The sequence below is a fragment of the Ruditapes philippinarum genome, unplaced genomic scaffold (genome assembly GCF_026571515.1).
Source record: "Ruditapes philippinarum isolate M1 unplaced genomic scaffold, ASM2657151v2 ctg90_1_1_1_1, whole genome shotgun sequence".
Classification (NCBI taxonomy): Eukaryota; Metazoa; Mollusca; class Bivalvia; order Venerida; family Veneridae; genus Ruditapes; species Ruditapes philippinarum.
Genome location: NW_026864022.1, coordinates 60429 through 79017, shown reverse-complemented (window position 1 = coordinate 79017; position 18589 = coordinate 60429). Strand labels below are relative to the sequence as shown.

Sequence of the window (18589 nt, the reverse complement as noted above, 5' to 3'; positions counted from 1 at the left end):
ACTTTTAACATAATTTTAATCAATGTATCAGAAAATATTCCACCACATACAGTCAAATGTAGCTTTACGGCAGTTTATGCACTTAAACAAGGCATTATAATATTATTTGGAAGATTTAGATACAATAACTAGAAGCAAACCGACAAAAAGACCCTGACAAAAATGGTCTGAACATTCAAAACAGTAAGACTTCCTTTCATTTAAGGAGGGTACAAGAAAGGTTAAAGGTTCTTGTGAAAATATACATGTATAATCACAAACTATATACTGAATATTACAAGATTTATTAAGTTACATAAGCCAATGTGCATAATATAAAAATACAAAATATTCATTCTAAACAAACATTCACTTGACTGACTGTAAATGCAAAAAGGAATTTTTCCCTCTGAGAAATTGCACAACATAACTGCAGAATTTGACGAGTCAGTAAATAGATGAAATTAGCACAACATAAAATTTTTTGTGCATTAGACTGGAATATTTATAGGCAAGAACTTTGTTCATGTAGTGTAAGATACTTTTTTTCCTAACAATTTTATATTTTCAGCATTTCAAATTCACTGAAGCACATTGACCAGTCTTCAACAAAACAAAACAAATATTTTAACACAGACAGACCCTGATGTCAAATTATCACAGTATAAAAAGCACTTTTTTTTCAATTTTGTAAGTTATTGATCTGTATATGATTTAATTTTTAATATAAGAAGAATCATGCTTTAATTAAAGAATAAATTAAAACTTTTACACTAAAATAGCTTAAACATGCATTCTTTTTTTTATTATACAGCATATGTTTCTAAATTTTCGCCTCATTCAGCAAAAATGAACACTTTGTGTTACTAAAAATGTTAATAAATATTCATTTAGTACACAGAGCTATGCATATGTGTAGTGCTGAAAATTTTTGATATAATTAAAAAATAATAATTGTACATTATACAGTGTATATTGCTTGAAACCCATATGTTATTGCATGTAGTTATATATAATTATGTAGTTATAATGATGTCTTTACAGGTTATATACCTCACTATTAAAAGGTTGTAAGGTTATATAACCAAAGCTTCTAGACGAAGGTTATATTGCAAACAACCATTTAAATACAACCATATAACATATCAGGCATATTTATAAAGAATTTTTAAGACAGCAGATTTAATTTATTGGAAGAAAACGAAAATTACTTTAAAAAAAAAATTTACTGCAGCCATGTATATGGATTATATATAAGTTACAATTATCCAATGAAAAGTGACGTTACAAATGCGCAGTATTATAATTACAATGTACATCTCTTAACAAAGCTACATAAAGCCTTCAGTAGATATCACAACCTATATGACTATCCAGTAATACACCTGTATTTTCAATAAGATATAAACCATATCACCCATTGTTAATAACAACTTTTATGACAACTACAAATCCTAATGAACGGTAAATAATGACCAATGTCAGGTAATATTGACATAACCATAAGCTGCTCACTATATAACCATATACATGTACCTCCTTTCCACAGTTTTTTTCGTTTACCTATTTTTAAGTTCATTTTTTTTCATGTGAGAGGGAATTTTCCACTGAGATATCATTATTTGAGAAAGTACAAATTTGGTAGCTTACATGCATGTTCAGCATGCTCATTAGGCTCCCTAACACTTAAATATATATTGAAAATTTCACTTCACAGCTTTATCCTTTTTTAACATTGTTAAATTGAATAAATATACGAAGATCTCTTATTTCCCAGTTAAGATGGTTTTTTTTATATCTGTTCAGCATAAATATTCTCTGTCCATATATTTCAAATGTCTGTGGTCCCAATTTATAATTTTACAATTTCATTTTATTTCGAGTTCATTTTCTAAATTTAACTGATACCTATCACGTTATTTGGACATCAAGATAACAATTTAAAAACTTAAGCCTTTAATATGTCTATAATATAGGTATAAATTAAATGATGCATAAATATTTCTATCTAACACTAAAACATACAAAGAAATTTTTAATATATTTAAATGAAAATATCACTTTTGTTGGCAAAGCTAATGCAACTGTTTGCTTAAAACAACTAAAATTGCTATGACAACAATATTTTAAATTCTTGTAGCACTTTTAAAGGTCACAACTTAACAATTTGATAAATAACTACAGCGTGTATTAAATAGTAAGTTGATATGCACCAAATAGATATACAAATATCAAAGAAAAACAATTCCCAAAATTAAAATAATATTTTTTTGTATACCAGTCTAAATTCCTATATTTTGATTGGTTCTTTATCAATTTAAACCAACCAATCACAAAACAGCATGAATGGACTGGTCTTGCCATGGTTTTTTATCTTTGATAAAAGTATCTAACAATTTCTATATTTATTGTCTAGAAGGCAAATCTCATATCGGAGTTGTAACCAAGTTTTTCCAAGTTGGGTAGACAGGCGAAGTTGATCATGGGCGGGGGTCCACACATCAGAACAATGGTGCCTTCCTCCGCTGGGGGTAGGTGTTCCTTTATCATTACATCACTGATAAAACCTTTACTGTACTTCCAGTCTGCAAACGATAAATGTAAACTAGAACTATCACTAAATGTGATTAATACCCCCACAAGTCTGCTTTGGAAATGAGGATGTTACTAGTAACAGAATACCTTGTAATAGAATTGAAACATAGAGTTATGGTTGTGGGCAATTAAAGATAATTGTGGTTCATGTATGTTGCATTTCCTTTCAATGTGGTTGGCCATTGATGAAGTTTAATTGAATTACTCTGTAATAAGTCCAGAAAGAAAAAGAACAAAGGGCAATAACTCTATAAATACTGAAGATAGAGTTATAGTTCTTGTGCACTGCACTTCCTCTTATTGTGCTTGACCATTGTATGAAGTTGTTTTGAATTCCAACCAGTACGTTTTAAGTTATGCTCCGGACAAGGAAAAGTATCAAAGGGCAGTAACTCTGTATTTTGTCAAAATGGAGATATGGCTCTTGTGCACTGCACTTCCTTTTAATGTCCTTGACAACTGTATGAAGTTGTACTGAATTCCAAACAGTAGTTTTCAAATTATGCTCTGGACAAGGAAAAGTAACAAAGGGGGCAATAACTCTGTAATTAGTCAAGATGGAGTTATGGTTCTTGTGCACTGCACTTCCCCTTATTGTGCTTGACCATTGTATGAAGTTGTTTTGAATTCCAACCAGTAGTTTTCAAGTCCTGCTCTGAACAAGGAAAAGTAACAAAGGGCAGTAACTCTGTAATTAGTCAAGATGGAGTTATGGTTCTTATGCACTGCACTTCCTATCAATGTGCTTGACCATTGTATGAAGTTATAATGAATTCCAACAATAAGTCTTCAAGTTATGGTCCAGACAAAAGAAAGCAATGGAAAAGTAACAAAGGGCAATAACTCTGTAATTAGTCAAGATGGAGTTATGGTTCTTGTGCACTGCACTTCCCCTTATTGTGCTTGGACATTGTATGAAGTTGTTTTGAATTCCAACCAGTAGTTTTCAAGTCATGCTCTGGACAAGGAAAAGAAACAAAGGGCAGTAATCCTGTAATAAGTCAAAATGGAGTTGTGGTTCTTGTGCACTGCACTTCCTCTCAATGTGCTGGACCATTGTATGAAGTTATAATGAATTGCAACAATTAGTCTTCAAGTTATGGTCCGGACAAAAGAAAGCAATGGAAAAGTAATAAAGGGCAATAACTCTGTAATTACTTTAGATAGAGTTATGGTTCTTATGCACTGCACTTCCTCTCAATGTGCTTGACCATTGTATGTAGTTATATTGAATTCCAACCATTAGTCTTCAAGTTATGGTCCAGACAAAACTAGAACTGCCACTATCATGGCGTGAATACCCCCGCATACCACTTTGTCAGAATCAACAGTGGCCATTTAGAACTCAAGGACAACCACCCTGCCAAATCTGAGGTGACTAAGCCAGTGCATTGCTAAGTTTTGTATTCTACATGCTTCAAATGTGAAAATGTCAAAATCAATACACTCTGGACAGGCATTGGGGAAAAGCTTTATTTTGACAAGGTCCCTGTGACCTTGACCTTTGACCCAGTGACCTCAAAATCAAAACGGATCATTTACTAATCATGACTAACCTCCATGCCAAATATGAAGACTGTGGGTCATAGGAACCTTAAGTTTTTGGGCAGACAAGCTTTTTGAAGTCAAGGCCCCTGTGACCTTGACCTTTGACCTGGTGACCTCAAAATCAATAGGGGTCATCTACTAATCACGACTAACCTCCATGCCAAATATGAAGACTGTTGGTCAAAGGAATCTTAAGTTATTGGGCAGACAAGCTTTTTGAAGTCAAGGCCCCTGTGACCTTGACCTTTGACCTGGTGACCTCAAAATCGATAGGGGTCATCTACTTATCATGACTAACCTCCATGCCAAATATGAAGACTGTGGGTCAAAGGAATCTTAAGTTATTGGGCGGACAAGCTTTTTGAAGTCAAGGCCCCTGTGACCTTGACCTTTGACCTGGTGACCTCAAAATCGATAGGGGTCATCTACTTATCATGACTAACCTCCATGCCAAATATGAAGACTGTGGGTCAAAGGAATCTTAAGTTATTGGGCGGACAAGCTTTTTGAAGTCAAGGCCCCTGTGACCTTGACCTTTGACCTGGTGACCTCAAAATCGATAGGGGTCATCTACTAATCACGACTAACCTCCATGCCAAATATGAAGACTGTTGGTCAAAGGAATCTTAAGTTATTGGGCGGACAAGCTTTTTGAAGTCAAGGCCCCTGTGACCTTGACCTTTGACCTGGTGACCTCAAAATCGATAGGGGTCATCTACTAATCACGACTAACCTCCATGCCAAATATGAAGACTGTGGGTCAAAGGAATCTTAAGTTATTGGGCGGACAAGAAAAAACCGACGGACGCCGGACGGCCAGACGGCAGGACGGACAATCTGATTCCAGTATACCCCCCTTACAACTTTGTTGTGCGGGGGTATAAAAAAGAAAGCAATGGAAAAGCAACAAAGGGCAATAACTCTGTAATAACTTTAGATAGAGTTATGGTTCTTGTGCACTGCACTTCCCCTTATTGTGTTTGACAATTGTATGAAGTTGTTTTGAATTCCAACCAGTAGTTTTCAAGTTATGCCCCGGACAAGGAAAAGTAACAAAGGGCAATAACTCTGTAATTAGTCCAGATAGAGTTATGGTTCTTGTGCACTGCACTTCCTCTCAATGTGCTTGACCATTGTATGTAGTTATATTGAATTCCAACCATTAGTTTTCAAGTTATGCTCCGGACAAGGAAAATGCAACGGACGTCTGGACCGACCGACCGACCACCCGGTGACTCCTATATACCCCCCCCAAACTTCGTTTTTGGGGGTATAAATATAGTATCCTAAGACCTGTGTGAAGTAACTTCTACACTTAACTGATGACATAATTATTTAACACCTGGTGGTAATTTTTTTGTAACAACAGTCAAGTTATAAATGAAGTGTTTACTCGCCTATACAAGCCTAAGGTTATTATGAGGGTAAATATACCCAAACAAATTACCACATTATATTTTCAGTTGTTCGGGCAAAGTGTGAAAATAACTTCTATAATTAGCACGTATCACATCTGACACTTTGTACAAGAGTTAAAACCATTCGGCTAATTTGTCTTGTTGATAGTTGAAAATATACATGTACATTATACATGATAATACACAGATTTTATATGGTAAACAGGTGCTGAATATTATTTTTTGTTCAGGTGATTATTTTACAGTAATTTTACATGATGACCAACAAGGCAAGTGAGCTGAATGCCAGTGACAAATGATATGGAAATTGAGCCAATTTCACTATTCAATGTAATTAATGATAGGTTAACTTAAAATATGAAATTCACATAATTTAATTCATGTCTTTGGTTAATCAAACCACAGAGCTTTATATAAACAATCAAGTATCATATACCACTATTGTATTGAAGTAAGAACATGCTTAAATACACTTAAGTATGTTCTACAAAGATTGATAATTTGGAATTTCAGTAAAAAATCTCAATAATCATTCTTTCAAAAGAAACACTTGAGGAATCAAATAATTAGATCTATCTGTGCACTGTATTTAATTCATTTCTCAGTTATTTTCAGTTACTCGTCAACTGTGATTAAACAATATCAATAAGGTAATAAAAGTCTTTAATTTGCATAATAACTGCACAAAAATTATCAAGTATGAAAGTAATAACAAATTGTCAAAATATTTCAAATATTTTACCATCAGCTGGTCTATCTAAGGTGAACCAAAGTTTGAATCTGTCACCGTACGTCTGCTGCAAGTCCTCCAGCTCGGGTCTCAATAATATATCATCTTCTGTCTGAGATACAAATATTGAATAAATTAATTATCAAATTTATAATACTCCTTAGAAATATTATGAAGAAAATACTGACATTTTCAATTCAAGAAAGCATATGTAGTACCAGCTTTCTGAACAACTAATAAATGGTAATAACAAATTTCTCCACATGGGAACAACAACTTATCCCACATTATTTCTGATTTAAGCAGTGAGAATCAAGAGGCTGTTAGGCTTGAGGAATTTCACCTCTCCCAACGATCAAAGTGAAGCAGTGACCCCTGGTTTTTGCAGGAAGACAACAACATCAACATAGTGATCATTAGAGCTCGACTCTTTCTTCAGACACATACTGGCTAATTAAAACGTTTGGAAGCATAGTATATAATACAGGAGTATATCTGATACCTGGTTAGCAAAGAGTAAACACATTTCAGTTTTGTCGTTCTTGTCCTTGAGTATCTGACGGATTAACTGTAACATGGGGGTGATACCGGTTCCTCCAGCGATCATACCGATCCTCTTGGCAGTGACAGAGCGGGGATCAGACTTCTTATCATGGCGGATCTTGAACTCACCTGTAGAAAAAATAATATGGAATTATTTTAACATGGAATTATTTCATTATAATCATCATTATTTCAACAGCCTTAATGGAAAAAACCTGCTTTTGCAACCTTCTTTTGATAATTTCTAAATAACTATCACAAGCCAATTATTAACTATCATTGTAGCTTTAAACGGATAAACTAGTGTAATTTTTTTGCATTTTCTTACAAATAAATCACAGATGTAACAGAAATATTCAAGTACAAAACTTTATTTTAACAAATCAGCACAATTTAATTATGTCAGATGGTGCAATAATTTTTGTCAACAGCCAAATGTAACATGATGCCAGAATTTTAAGCACATTATAGCTAAAACACATTAATGTGACAATAAAATAAGCTAAGAAATATAGTTTGTTTTAAAATCACGTTAGACACCATGGTTGAGTAGGTTCGATCCTCCATTTTTCTTTCAAAATCAAGCAAGAAAAAATGTTAGAATATTTACCACATCCATCATAAACAAGAAGTCCACTAGGTCCACGGACATCAATATAATCTCCGACCTCCATGTTGTTCAGATACTGGGACATTTTACCTCCATCGGGAAACTTCGGGTTCACGTTCTTGAAGTAAACCTGTGAAGATAAATTGAAGTAAACCAATAAATTGAAGTAAACCTGTAAAGATAAATTGAAGTAAACTTATGAAGGAAAATTAACACAGACTGTCAATTTGTATAATAATTCTGTAAAGTATTGTTTTTGTGTATTTTCCTTGTCATATTAGAACATGCTCCCACTAAGTTCAATAGGGAGAGCAACAGATTTGTAATCTAGTGGTTGTTGGTACAATCCTCGGGCGAGACGATATTTCCCTGTGACGATTGTTCTCAGACATTGAGTCTAATAGCAATATCTCTCTCAAACCTGATACACAAAATCAAGTTATAAATAATTTGTGGAGAGCAATTGGTAATTACTGGTTAGTTATCCAGAAAAACCAATTTGGTTGATCGACCACCCAAGATATGACCAAAATTGTGTTAAATTTGCCATAAAACCAGACATACAAACAGGGATCATCCGTGGTCGGGTGGTTAAGAATCTTGACTTTAAACCACTTGCCCCTCACCGCCGTAGGATTGAATCCTAACAAGGACTATGGATTCTTTTACATGTGAGGAAGCTATCCAGCTAGCTTAATGTTGGTGGTTCATTGAAATACAAATCAAATTTAAGTATCCTTGTAATCCATTTTGAAAATAAGCAGAGCAACCTGCACATGTAATAACACAGATGATTTCAAATTTATAATTAATGTCTGTAACTCTACCCTACCTTAATAACAAGATCCATGTACCCTTTATCATCATCACTAGATACAGGTGTGTACGGACGGATGACCAGTTGACCATCAATACGTGCTGACAGGTAAATATGCTGACCTGAAAAATACATTAAATATGAGGAGAGTCTATAAATTATGAAAGCGCAAGAAATTCCATTAAGCACTTAGCAAAATAAATAAAAGGGAAATAACTTCATGAATATCAATGCTGAGATGTGGGTCTTAGTGACTTGCAATAATTACACTTAATGCATACGTAAAATTCCAAGTGAAAAACATCCACAGAGAATTTAAATCCTAACCCTGCAATTTTCTTAGCACATGACAAGGTATAATACTGACAAGGTTCATATGAAGGACAAAAAACTTAACACTCATTGCTCAGTTCTATTTGGTTCAGGAACAGATTCTGAAGTGTGTTTATAAACTTAAAGCTGTCTAAACAATCAAACCAAAATTCTGTATAAACTAATATCAAAATACTATTTTTTATGACCTATCAACATTATAGAGCCTTGTCAGACTGTATGGATGTACACACTCGTCAAACCCTTTACTGGTGGCAAAAAGAAAATCACAATCGTTTTCAGCATGTTAAGGGCTAAAATGATAGTTGAGGTACAAATGCCGTCAAGGAACATCAACATAATTTGGTTTTCATTACAGTGAAACAACTCTTACTTTGTCCTACTCCAAACTGTATTAAACTGAATCTTTACAAAACACGTTTCTGTAAATTTAGGCTAAAATGATCAGTTAGTGACAAATGCTCGCAAAACATCACATATTATGGTATAATTACGTGAAACAATCTAAATTTCCGACTCAACATAATAATTATACAAACAGTTCTTTGCTACAAGGTACAACTGTCCTTGTAAGGAAGCTACCAATGTTTAACTACATCGTTCAATATACAGTGAACACATTAAAACAGTATTTCAAAAACGAGACTTCAGAATATATAAATAAAAGGTTTATAGTGGTCTTTGATTACCTTGACCTACAGGTAAAACCTAAATGTTCCAGAAGAGACAAATAACTTTCATTTCATGATCATTCCTGTGAAACAATTAAAATCGAAAAAATAATATGACAAATAACAATTTTCTAATCATTTACATGCTAATTAGAATAAACCAAACTTGAACGCACACAGTTATCAATTCCTGATCATTCATAAAAATCTATTTACAAATAGCCTACAAATAAAAATTATTCATATTCAGTAACTGTTACATGGAACAGACTTGACCTTGAAACCAATATACATGTAAATTTGAGAGCATAAAAAGTGGTTATTTTCCTAGCAATTGCACATGTTAACAATTTTAAACATTACATTAAAATCTATAAATAGACTGCAAAACGTATCAATTATAAAATTTAAAAATTAACCAATGAATCCTGCAACCATGAAATCAATGACAATGTACCTCTGATCATGATCGATGATGATGGTAACATGTTGCCCAGGCTAAATGTTATTAGGGATGATTGATTCCAAATACTTTAATCCACACTTAAAAAATTATCAAAATTCTATACCTAACTTGGTATATAATTTAACTTGTTGTTTATATTCATATCAAATTTAATTCCAAATAGAACAGAAATGTGAACCAGGAAATGACAACATGAAACTTTAAAAACTTGCTCACAATTTACCTCTCTATCTATAAGTTTCAGTGGATATTTAACAGTTGGATCTTGTAGAGTCACTGGGTTCTTCTTTTTCTTGTCTCCAAACAGGAACATTTTGGCAACAACTGCTGTAGTAGCAACAATTGCTGTTCCAACCAGAACAGGGATAGCCTGTGTGAATATAAAAATAAATGTATTAATGTGTACAAGGTCATGTGTTTACTAAAGCATTAACTTTTTATTGTAGATTTTACAGCTCACTAACTTACCACTGCTATCTAGTTTAACTTATCAAAGAGTATTTATCGTTTAATACCCAAGTTTAAATGGGTTTTTGATAGGCAAGGGAGGTAACTAGACTTATTAGGACTGACTTCATAAGTTGCCACTACATTTATTATAAATTATTATAAATTTAAGGATATACCCAGTACTAATATTGTATCCTGTATTGATATTGTACCCAGTAATGATACTGCACCAAGTAATGATACTGCACCCAGTAATTATATTTGTACCGGCTCTCCTAAAAACAGCGCCTTTTCCAGCTATCAAGTTAAAACAGTTCAATTTCTCTCAGAATTGAAAAGTGGGTTTTTTAAGTAGCTGTGGGGAATTTTTTGGAAATTGGGAAAAAAAGATTGGAAATGGAACCTTATGATGCCCTGGATGAACAATTTGTAACTGTAATACATTGTTATTGGATCAAGTTATTCACTTATTTTAATATAATAAGTTAAGGATGTATCTGAGACTCAGAATATACATTGTGTGATCTCTAGATAATGGTTCCAAGACTGCGGGTGTTTTTTGTTGCAGTTTGATGTATAGACTGGGACCTATGTATACATGAATGTACTAAAATATTATAAGCTCATAATGCCCCTTGTATTCAGGTATCATCTCTATTTCATTTATTCCCATCAAGACCTCAGATGTTAAAATGAAACATCATGTTTTAAATCAGACCTTGGTCAGATAACATTTATAAATTCTACAATTTTTCTGTTTATTATTTGAAAGCAATTAATAACTGATAAAAAAATCAAAGGGCTGCAGCTCTATGGTATTTTCTGATCTTTGCAATCTAAATCATACTGACTATCTGTATGTACTTTCCTGTATAAGTTTATTTTTATATACTATAATTCATCTTACGCAGCGACAGCGTTTTGATTTTCTTCTACAACAGTTTGAGATTGATACATATGGAATTTTGCATGAAAAAAAAATAGAATTGCCTCGACTAGGATTTGAACCATAGGCCTCTCACACCCTCAACGAGACCGCTTACCTCTGCACCACGGCGAAGTAATACATATGTACCTTGAATAAAAACGAATACATTATGTAATTCTAAATTGAGAATTTCCATTTCGTGTTTGCAATCCTTATTAATTTCGAGGTATTTTGTTCACGATAAACCTGTTGTTTAACACTGATGAAAATAATTTAGCGAAAATCTTCTCGCCAAAACAGTCCGACATGTATATATTCCACTACTCGACAGTCAGATTTATTTGTGTACTACGCTCTGGAGTATTCATTAATCGACATAGCTAAAAATAGCATTTTCATTGATTAAAATGATATTCATGATAATCCGAAGCTTTACGGAAATAGCCGAACATTTTTCATTGGGTAAAAAAGATATTCATCCGCGAAATTTGTGATTGTAACCTCATATTTCTATTGACTAATCTAAACTTTTAATGCACTGTAATTTGTTAAATGCCTACATTAAAAACTATTCTTTCTTTTAAATTGCTGGTTTTTAAGCAGTTTTGAGTGAGAACTACTTTGCGTTGTTAGGACTGTAAGGAAATTTTGTGTTAGACCGTGGATGTTAGCTATGTATTTACTGATCTTACGATCAGAAAATACAAAAACTATTTAAGTAATCAATTACCTGAACTGAAATTAAACAATTAAAATAATAAGAAAACAGAATAGTTGACAATTCAATATAATTACGAAGTATTTTTTAACAACTATGTAGCAAACAGTAGCATATATAAAACTTTGCAAAAAGACATTCTGTGCAATTGCTAGAATATTACCTAGGTTGGTCACTGAGGTATCAATTTCCCAACTTAGTGGTCACCTGCCAGATAACTGACATGTATATTTGTTGCATCATACATTATTCAGTGAGATGTGGTTATAAAGCTACTATAGTAAGTTAATACATGTTCAATTTTGGAATATATATAAATGCCAAACAAGAAAATTAATTATTTTCCTTATTGCCCAAACAAGAAACCACCAATTATAAATTAATTATACATTTAATTAATCATTTTATTAAAATAAATAATATTATCAGAGTAATTTAATTAAAACATTTCCACATTAATTACGATTAATTGCATTTGCAGTGTAAAGCGTAAACTGCTTTACTTATTTATACACTAATGTACAGCCTACAGGCTATCTGGCAAATATTCTAACATATTCAAATACATGTATACATCAACAAGTTTATAAAAACTTACAAACATCCATTTTGTACTGCTCATTTTGTCTGTAATTTATACTAAATCCCAAACTATTAGAGGTTACACATAAATGAAGTATGATTCAGTGACCTTGAAAGTGTCATGTTACACACATCATTGATTATACTGTATATAACTTATCTATACTACACTACAAAGAAAGCGAGTCATCAAAATGTGTAACTGACATGACAGTTGTTGAACATAAAACAGTTTTTTTTCCAGCAGTTTGGGAACATGACCCTACCCCCAGTGAATGGGAAATTTTTACAATGTTTTAGACAATTTGGGAAAAACTGACAACATATTATACAATCATACATCAAATAAGACAAAGAAATCTAAAATTTGGTTAATTAAACTACTTTTATATTTTTTACTCATATGCACATAGTACAATTTGGAATACAAGATACCAATTTGCTATGACACAAAGCAGTTAAATGTAACAAAATGACAATATTTTTTTTCTCTATATTTTTTGTTCCTTGAATTGGGAATTTTCTCCTTAAAATTGGAAAAAAAACATACTTTTGGGCATTGGAATCATGACCCAATATTCCCCAATTTATTGGTCATCAAAATTGGCCAGAAAAAACCTAAGATACTACACCAATATTCATCCAGAGGTCAAAAAATAAAACAAAATCAGGAAAGTCAGTTTTTTTTTGTAATTGTTGTTTTTTCTTTCATTACATTGGTTTCACATCTGGTATAACCGTTCATATGCATGAAAATAAATAATTGTTAAACCACTGTGGGATGTGCTTCGACCCACAAATGGTTATGTGACGAAGCGAATAAATGGGGTTACCCCATGTGGGGCCTGAAAAAAAACAAAAAAAACAAGAGCCCGGTTTGAGCCGGGTGATGCTCCCCGAATAGGTTTTGGACACAGGAAAGTACACCTCTTGTAGTTTCAGAGTTATGTCTGTGGAAAAAGTTCAAAGTGCAATAATTCCAAAATTAGGCAAGGCAGAGTTACAGTTCTTTGCACTGAACTTCTAATCAATGTGATCTATCAACCTACAAAGTTTCTTGATGATATCTCTTATGATTTCCGAGTTATGTCTTGGACAATTCAAAAAGTAAAAATAAACAAAGGGCAATAACTCCAGAATATGGCAAGGTAGAGTTATGATTCTTGTGCACTGCACATCTACCCATTGAGATTTATCTACCTACAAAGTTTCATGTTGATATCTCTTATAGTTTTACAGCTATGTCCTGGACAAGATTTTTCTAAAAGGGGAGATTATTCAAAAATAAGGCTTAACAGAGTTATGGTTCTTTTGCACTGCACCTCTACTCAATGAGATCTATTTACCTACAATGTTTCATGTTGATATCTCTTATAGTTTTAGAGTTATGCCCCGGACAAGAATTTTCTATAAGGGGAGATAATTAAAAAAACCAGGCAAAATAGAGTTATGGTTCTTTGACACTGCACTCCCCATCAATGCCCTCTACCACTGTATGAAGTTTCAACAAATTATATCCAAGGGTTTTCAAGTTATATTCCTGACAAAGTTCAATTTCAAAGTATTAAAATAAACAAAGGGCAATAACTCCAAAATTAGTACAAAAAGAGTTATTGTTCTTATGCACTGCACATCTACTCATTGAGATGTTTTCACCTACAAAGTTTCATGTTGATATCTCTTATAGTTTTAGAGTTATGCCCCGGACAAGATTTTTCTATAAGGGGAGATAATTCAAAAACCGGGCAAAATAGAGTTATGGTTCTTTGACACTTCACTCCCCCTCGATGCCCTCTACCACTGTATGAAGTTTAAACAAATTATCTCCAAGGGTTTTCAAGTTATGTTCCCGACAAAGTTAAAAGTATTAAAATAAACAAAGGGCAATAACTCCAAAATTAGGATGAAAAGAGTTATTGTTCTTATGCACTGCACATCTACCCATTGAGATCTATTCACCTACAAAGTTTCATGTTGATATCTCTTATAGTTTTAGAGTTATGCCCCAGACAAGATTTTTCTATAAGGGGAGATAATTCAAAAACCAGGCAAAATAGAGTTATGGTTCTTTGACACTGCACTCCGCCTCGATGCCCTCTACCACTGTATGAAGTTTCAACAAATTATCTCTAAGGGTTTTCAAGTTATGTTCCGGACAAAGTTCTAAGTATTAAAATTAACAAAGGGCAATAACTCCAAAATTAGGATGAAAAGAGTTATTGTTCTTATGCACTGCACATCTACCCATTGAGATCTATTCACCTACAAAGTTTCATGTTGATATCTCTTATAGTTTTAGAGTTATGCCCCCAGACAAGATTTTTCTATAAGGGGAGATAATTCAAAAACCAGGCAAAATAGAGTTATGGTTCTTTGACACTGCACTCCCCCTCGATGCCCTCTACCACTGTATGAAGTTTCAACAAATTATCTCCAAGGGTTTTCAAGTTATGCTCCGGACAAGACAACGGACGGACAGACGGACAAGGCGCCGACTATATGCTCCCCTGAAATTTTTCGGGGAGCATAAGAAGGAAAGTCAGTGATCATTGACCTTGAAACTGCCAAATATCTTAAATGGACTTGTCCATCTTTGAACTGGACAAAACCATTCATCAGTTTTAGGTAAATATTCAAAGCATGCACAGACTGAATAGAAAACAGTAAAGACCACAATCAGGCTGAGAATACTTAAGATGCGAGTGCACTGACTCTTACTGTCCATGTTAACCTTTGACCTGGCTGATAGGGGTCTGAATGTTGCACATGACATATTGTTATAATATGGTGAATATTTGATCAAACATATTTTAAAATTATTTGTTGAATAGAAAAGTTGTCAACCATACACAAAACAGGTCCTACAACAAACCATATTAAACCTGACCTCTATGTGTGACCTTGACCTTGGAGGTGGGTGTTGTGTATGACAAATCATCTTATTATTGTGAACATTTGTGCCAAGTTATTTCAAATCCTCCCTTCATGGAAGAAAAGTTATAAACTGGATACCAAATGTACCCTGCAGAGGACAATGTTGACCTTTGATCTGCATGTATGACCTTGAAGGCTAAACTCTAGTTTTATTATGGTGAACATTTGTGCCAAGTTTCATGACCTTGAACTTTCACCAAATGACCTCAAAATTATTGATATATCCATACCAAGATTAGAAAACTTCATGTCTTCTCAAGTGATTGGTAAGACCAGACTTTTACATGTTATGTCACTGTGATCTTGACCTTTGATGTTAGGCCCTAAAAATCAAGACAACATGAATGATAGTCATCTACTAGGTATGACCAAACTTCACACTAAATCTTAAGACTGTTGGCCAAATAATTCTCTAGTTATTGGCTGAACAAACATTTAGTGGTCACTGTCAAGGCCACAGAAACCTTGACCTTTGACCTCAAAATCAATAGGGGTCATATACTAGTCATGACCAACCTTAACAGCAAATCATGGGGATGTAGACCAAAACATTCTATAGTTATTGGTCAAAAAGACCTTTTAGTTGGCAATCAAGCTTTAAGTGGTCAAGGCCAAGATGACCTTTACCTTTGACCAGGCTATTGACCTCAATAAGGGTCATTTATTGGCAATGGGCAATGGTACCAAGTTACATTTTCCAGGACTTATTCTTTTACAGATACTGATAGATATATACAGACAGACAGACAGGCCTGATTACTTTTTAAGTGGAAGCATAAAAATCTACAAGATTTTAAATTTATACTGGGGCCTCATATTTCCGTGGTACCCATATTTCCAAGGTATTAGGTATAATTGACATGTCTATCCTACAATATTCAACATGATTTCCACAATTTTATCCTTTTAATTTTTGTTGTCTGTGTTTAACAGTTAAGTACCACGGAAAAATGAGGCACCAGTATTATGAGTATATATCATAGAAATAAGGCTTAGAACAAGAGCCGGTTGAACCGGGTGATGCTCCCCGAATAGGTTTTGGACACAGGAAGGTATACCTCTTGATGTGTCAGAGTTATGTCACAGACAAAGTTCAAAGTGTAAAAACAACCCAAATATTGTGCACGAGACACTGTCTCAATATGGTGATCATTTTTGTGAAATAGTTGTAAAATCTGACTTCAAATAATGAAGTTATGTGCCGGACACAATTTTGCTGCAAGGTCATGCTGTGACCTTGACCTTAAAGGTAGCGACCCAAATTTTGCATGCGACACATCAATTCAATATGGTGATCATCTCTGTGAAATAATTGTTAAATCCGACTTCCAGTAACGAAGTTATGGGCTGGACACGATTTTTCTGCAAGGTCATGCTGTGACCTTGACCTTCAAGGTAGCGACCCAAATGTCGCGCGCCACACAATGTCTCATTGTGGTGATCATTTCTGTGAAATAGTTGTAAAATCCGACTTCAAATAATGAAGTTACGTGCCGGACACAATTTTGCTGCAAGGTCATGCTGTGACCTTGACCTTAAAGGTAGCGACCCAAATGTTGCGCGCGACCCTTCGTCTCAATATGGTGATCATTTCTGTGAAATAGTTTTAAAATCCGACTTCAAATAACAAAGTTATGGGCCGGACACGAATTTTGGACGTACGTACGTACGGACTGACTGACGGACTACCTTCAAGGTAGCGACCCAAATGTTGCGCGCGACACGTCGTCTCAATATGGTGATCATTTCTGTGAAATATTTTTAAAATCCGACTTCAAATAATGAAGTTATGGACCGGACACGATTTTGCTGCAAGGTCATGTTGTGACCTTGACCTTCAAGGTAGCGACCCAAATGTTGCGTGCGACAGGTTGTCTCAATATGGTGATCATTTCTGTGAAATATTTTTATGTCCGACTTAATATAATGAAGTTATGGACCGGACACGATTTTGCTGCAAGGTCATGCTGTGACCTTGACCTTCAAGGTAGCGACCCAAATGTTGCGCGCGACACGTCGTCTCAATATGGTGATCATTTCTGTGAAATAGTTTTAAAATCCGACTTCCGATAACAAAGTTATGGGCTGGACACAAATTTGGGACGTACGTACGTACGGACGGATAACACGACGACTATATGCTGCCCCGAAATTTTTCGGGGAGCATAAAAACAGGCCATTTTCACATAAAATTGCCTCATATAAGAAAGATTGACATGCTCAATGCCAGAAAGTATGCTTTCTTCCAAATGTGATTTTTTTTATTAAATCTATTAATTTCTGTTAGAACTAATCATGACTCTACTCATACATGTATTTTATTGTCTCTACAGTACAGGCAGTAGTCCTAGAATAATCCAACTAATTCAGTAATAATTTTGTGCGGCACTCATCAAATTGCGCTATTTTGTGCATGTATCATTTGATCTTTAAATTGTCGTTCATGATCAATATTGATGTTCAACATACAGACTACTGGCATGCGAGCAGTTCCCGTACAGAAGCAGTATCCGTATTTTTCATTTAAACGCTTGATTTTTACTTGCATTCTTCAAAAATTCATTTCAAATCAAGCAGATACATAAACAAGACAAAATCTAAGTGTCAGTTGGGCAGTACGTATAAAAAGTCTCATTTTAAATCACTTTCACCTGTGCGTCATCAAAACGTGACCTTGTTTTCTCCGGGGGATTCCGTCCATGCGCGCATGCGCAAAAATACTTACACGTGAGGCTTGTTAAAGGGTTTTCCACTAATACCACCTGTTTACAGATAAGTAGGCAATGTGATGGAAACTTGTTTAATTATCAGAATTTTGACCATAATTACTATATAAAATAATTTTATGGCTTTGATGCGTAAAATATGCATACAAGCATGCTATTGCTTGTGAATGCGTTGGGGTAACGGTACCGGGTAATAGATACCCGCGTTTAGTCTACGCTCTACTTCCTGAATTACATCTATTTATCTCTTAGATAATGGTCTGTTCAACAATTGTAAATGAAAAAAAAGGTCCGATATAATAAAATTATATAATTATAATGGGTTAGATTTTATGTACGGGAACTACTTCTCTTCATACAAAATAATGGATAATTTCGGTACCCCATTTGAGGCCCCATAAGTAAGGGTTATTCTATGTTTAGAACATGATGGAATTTCCATGATTTGTGTGACGAGCGGGAACTGCTCGCATGCCAGTACAGTACCTGGGCCGCCCTAACCCGTCCATTCATAATTATTAACTTCAGGAAGTGACAGGAG

At 34.2% G+C, this 18589-nt stretch overlaps 1 protein-coding gene across 1 annotated transcript; it reads right to left on the bottom strand.

The window, feature by feature from the left end:
* Window positions 1-268: 268 nt before the first annotated feature.
* Window positions 269-12550, bottom strand: LOC132724151 (NADH-cytochrome b5 reductase 3-like). Its single transcript, XM_060708973.1, has 8 exons — window positions 12405-12550; window positions 9889-10080; window positions 9269-9281; window positions 8256-8362; window positions 7424-7553; window positions 6773-6942; window positions 6283-6382; window positions 269-2564 (listed from the first exon to the last, which is right to left on the bottom strand). Exons 1-8 carry the CDS (start codon window positions 12426-12428, stop codon window positions 2392-2394), a joined length of 909 nt encoding a protein of 302 aa, XP_060564956.1. The 5' UTR covers window positions 12429-12550; the 3' UTR covers window positions 269-2391.
* Between the last annotated feature and the right edge of the window lie 6039 nt (window positions 12551-18589).

Bases quoted from the DNA above. Each gene is read 5' to 3' on its own strand.
- LOC132724151 (XM_060708973.1), bottom strand. From the start codon at position 12,428: ATGAGCAGTACAAAATGGATGTTT. The intron at 6,383-6,772 runs GTATCAGATATA...TTTGTATCTCAG, and splicing joins GTTTACTCTTTGCTAACCAG to ACAGAAGATGATATATTATT. The intron at 2,565-6,282 runs GTAAAATATTTG...TATCGTTTGCAG, and splicing joins CTTAGATAGACCAGCTGATG to ACTGGAAGTACAGTAAAGGT.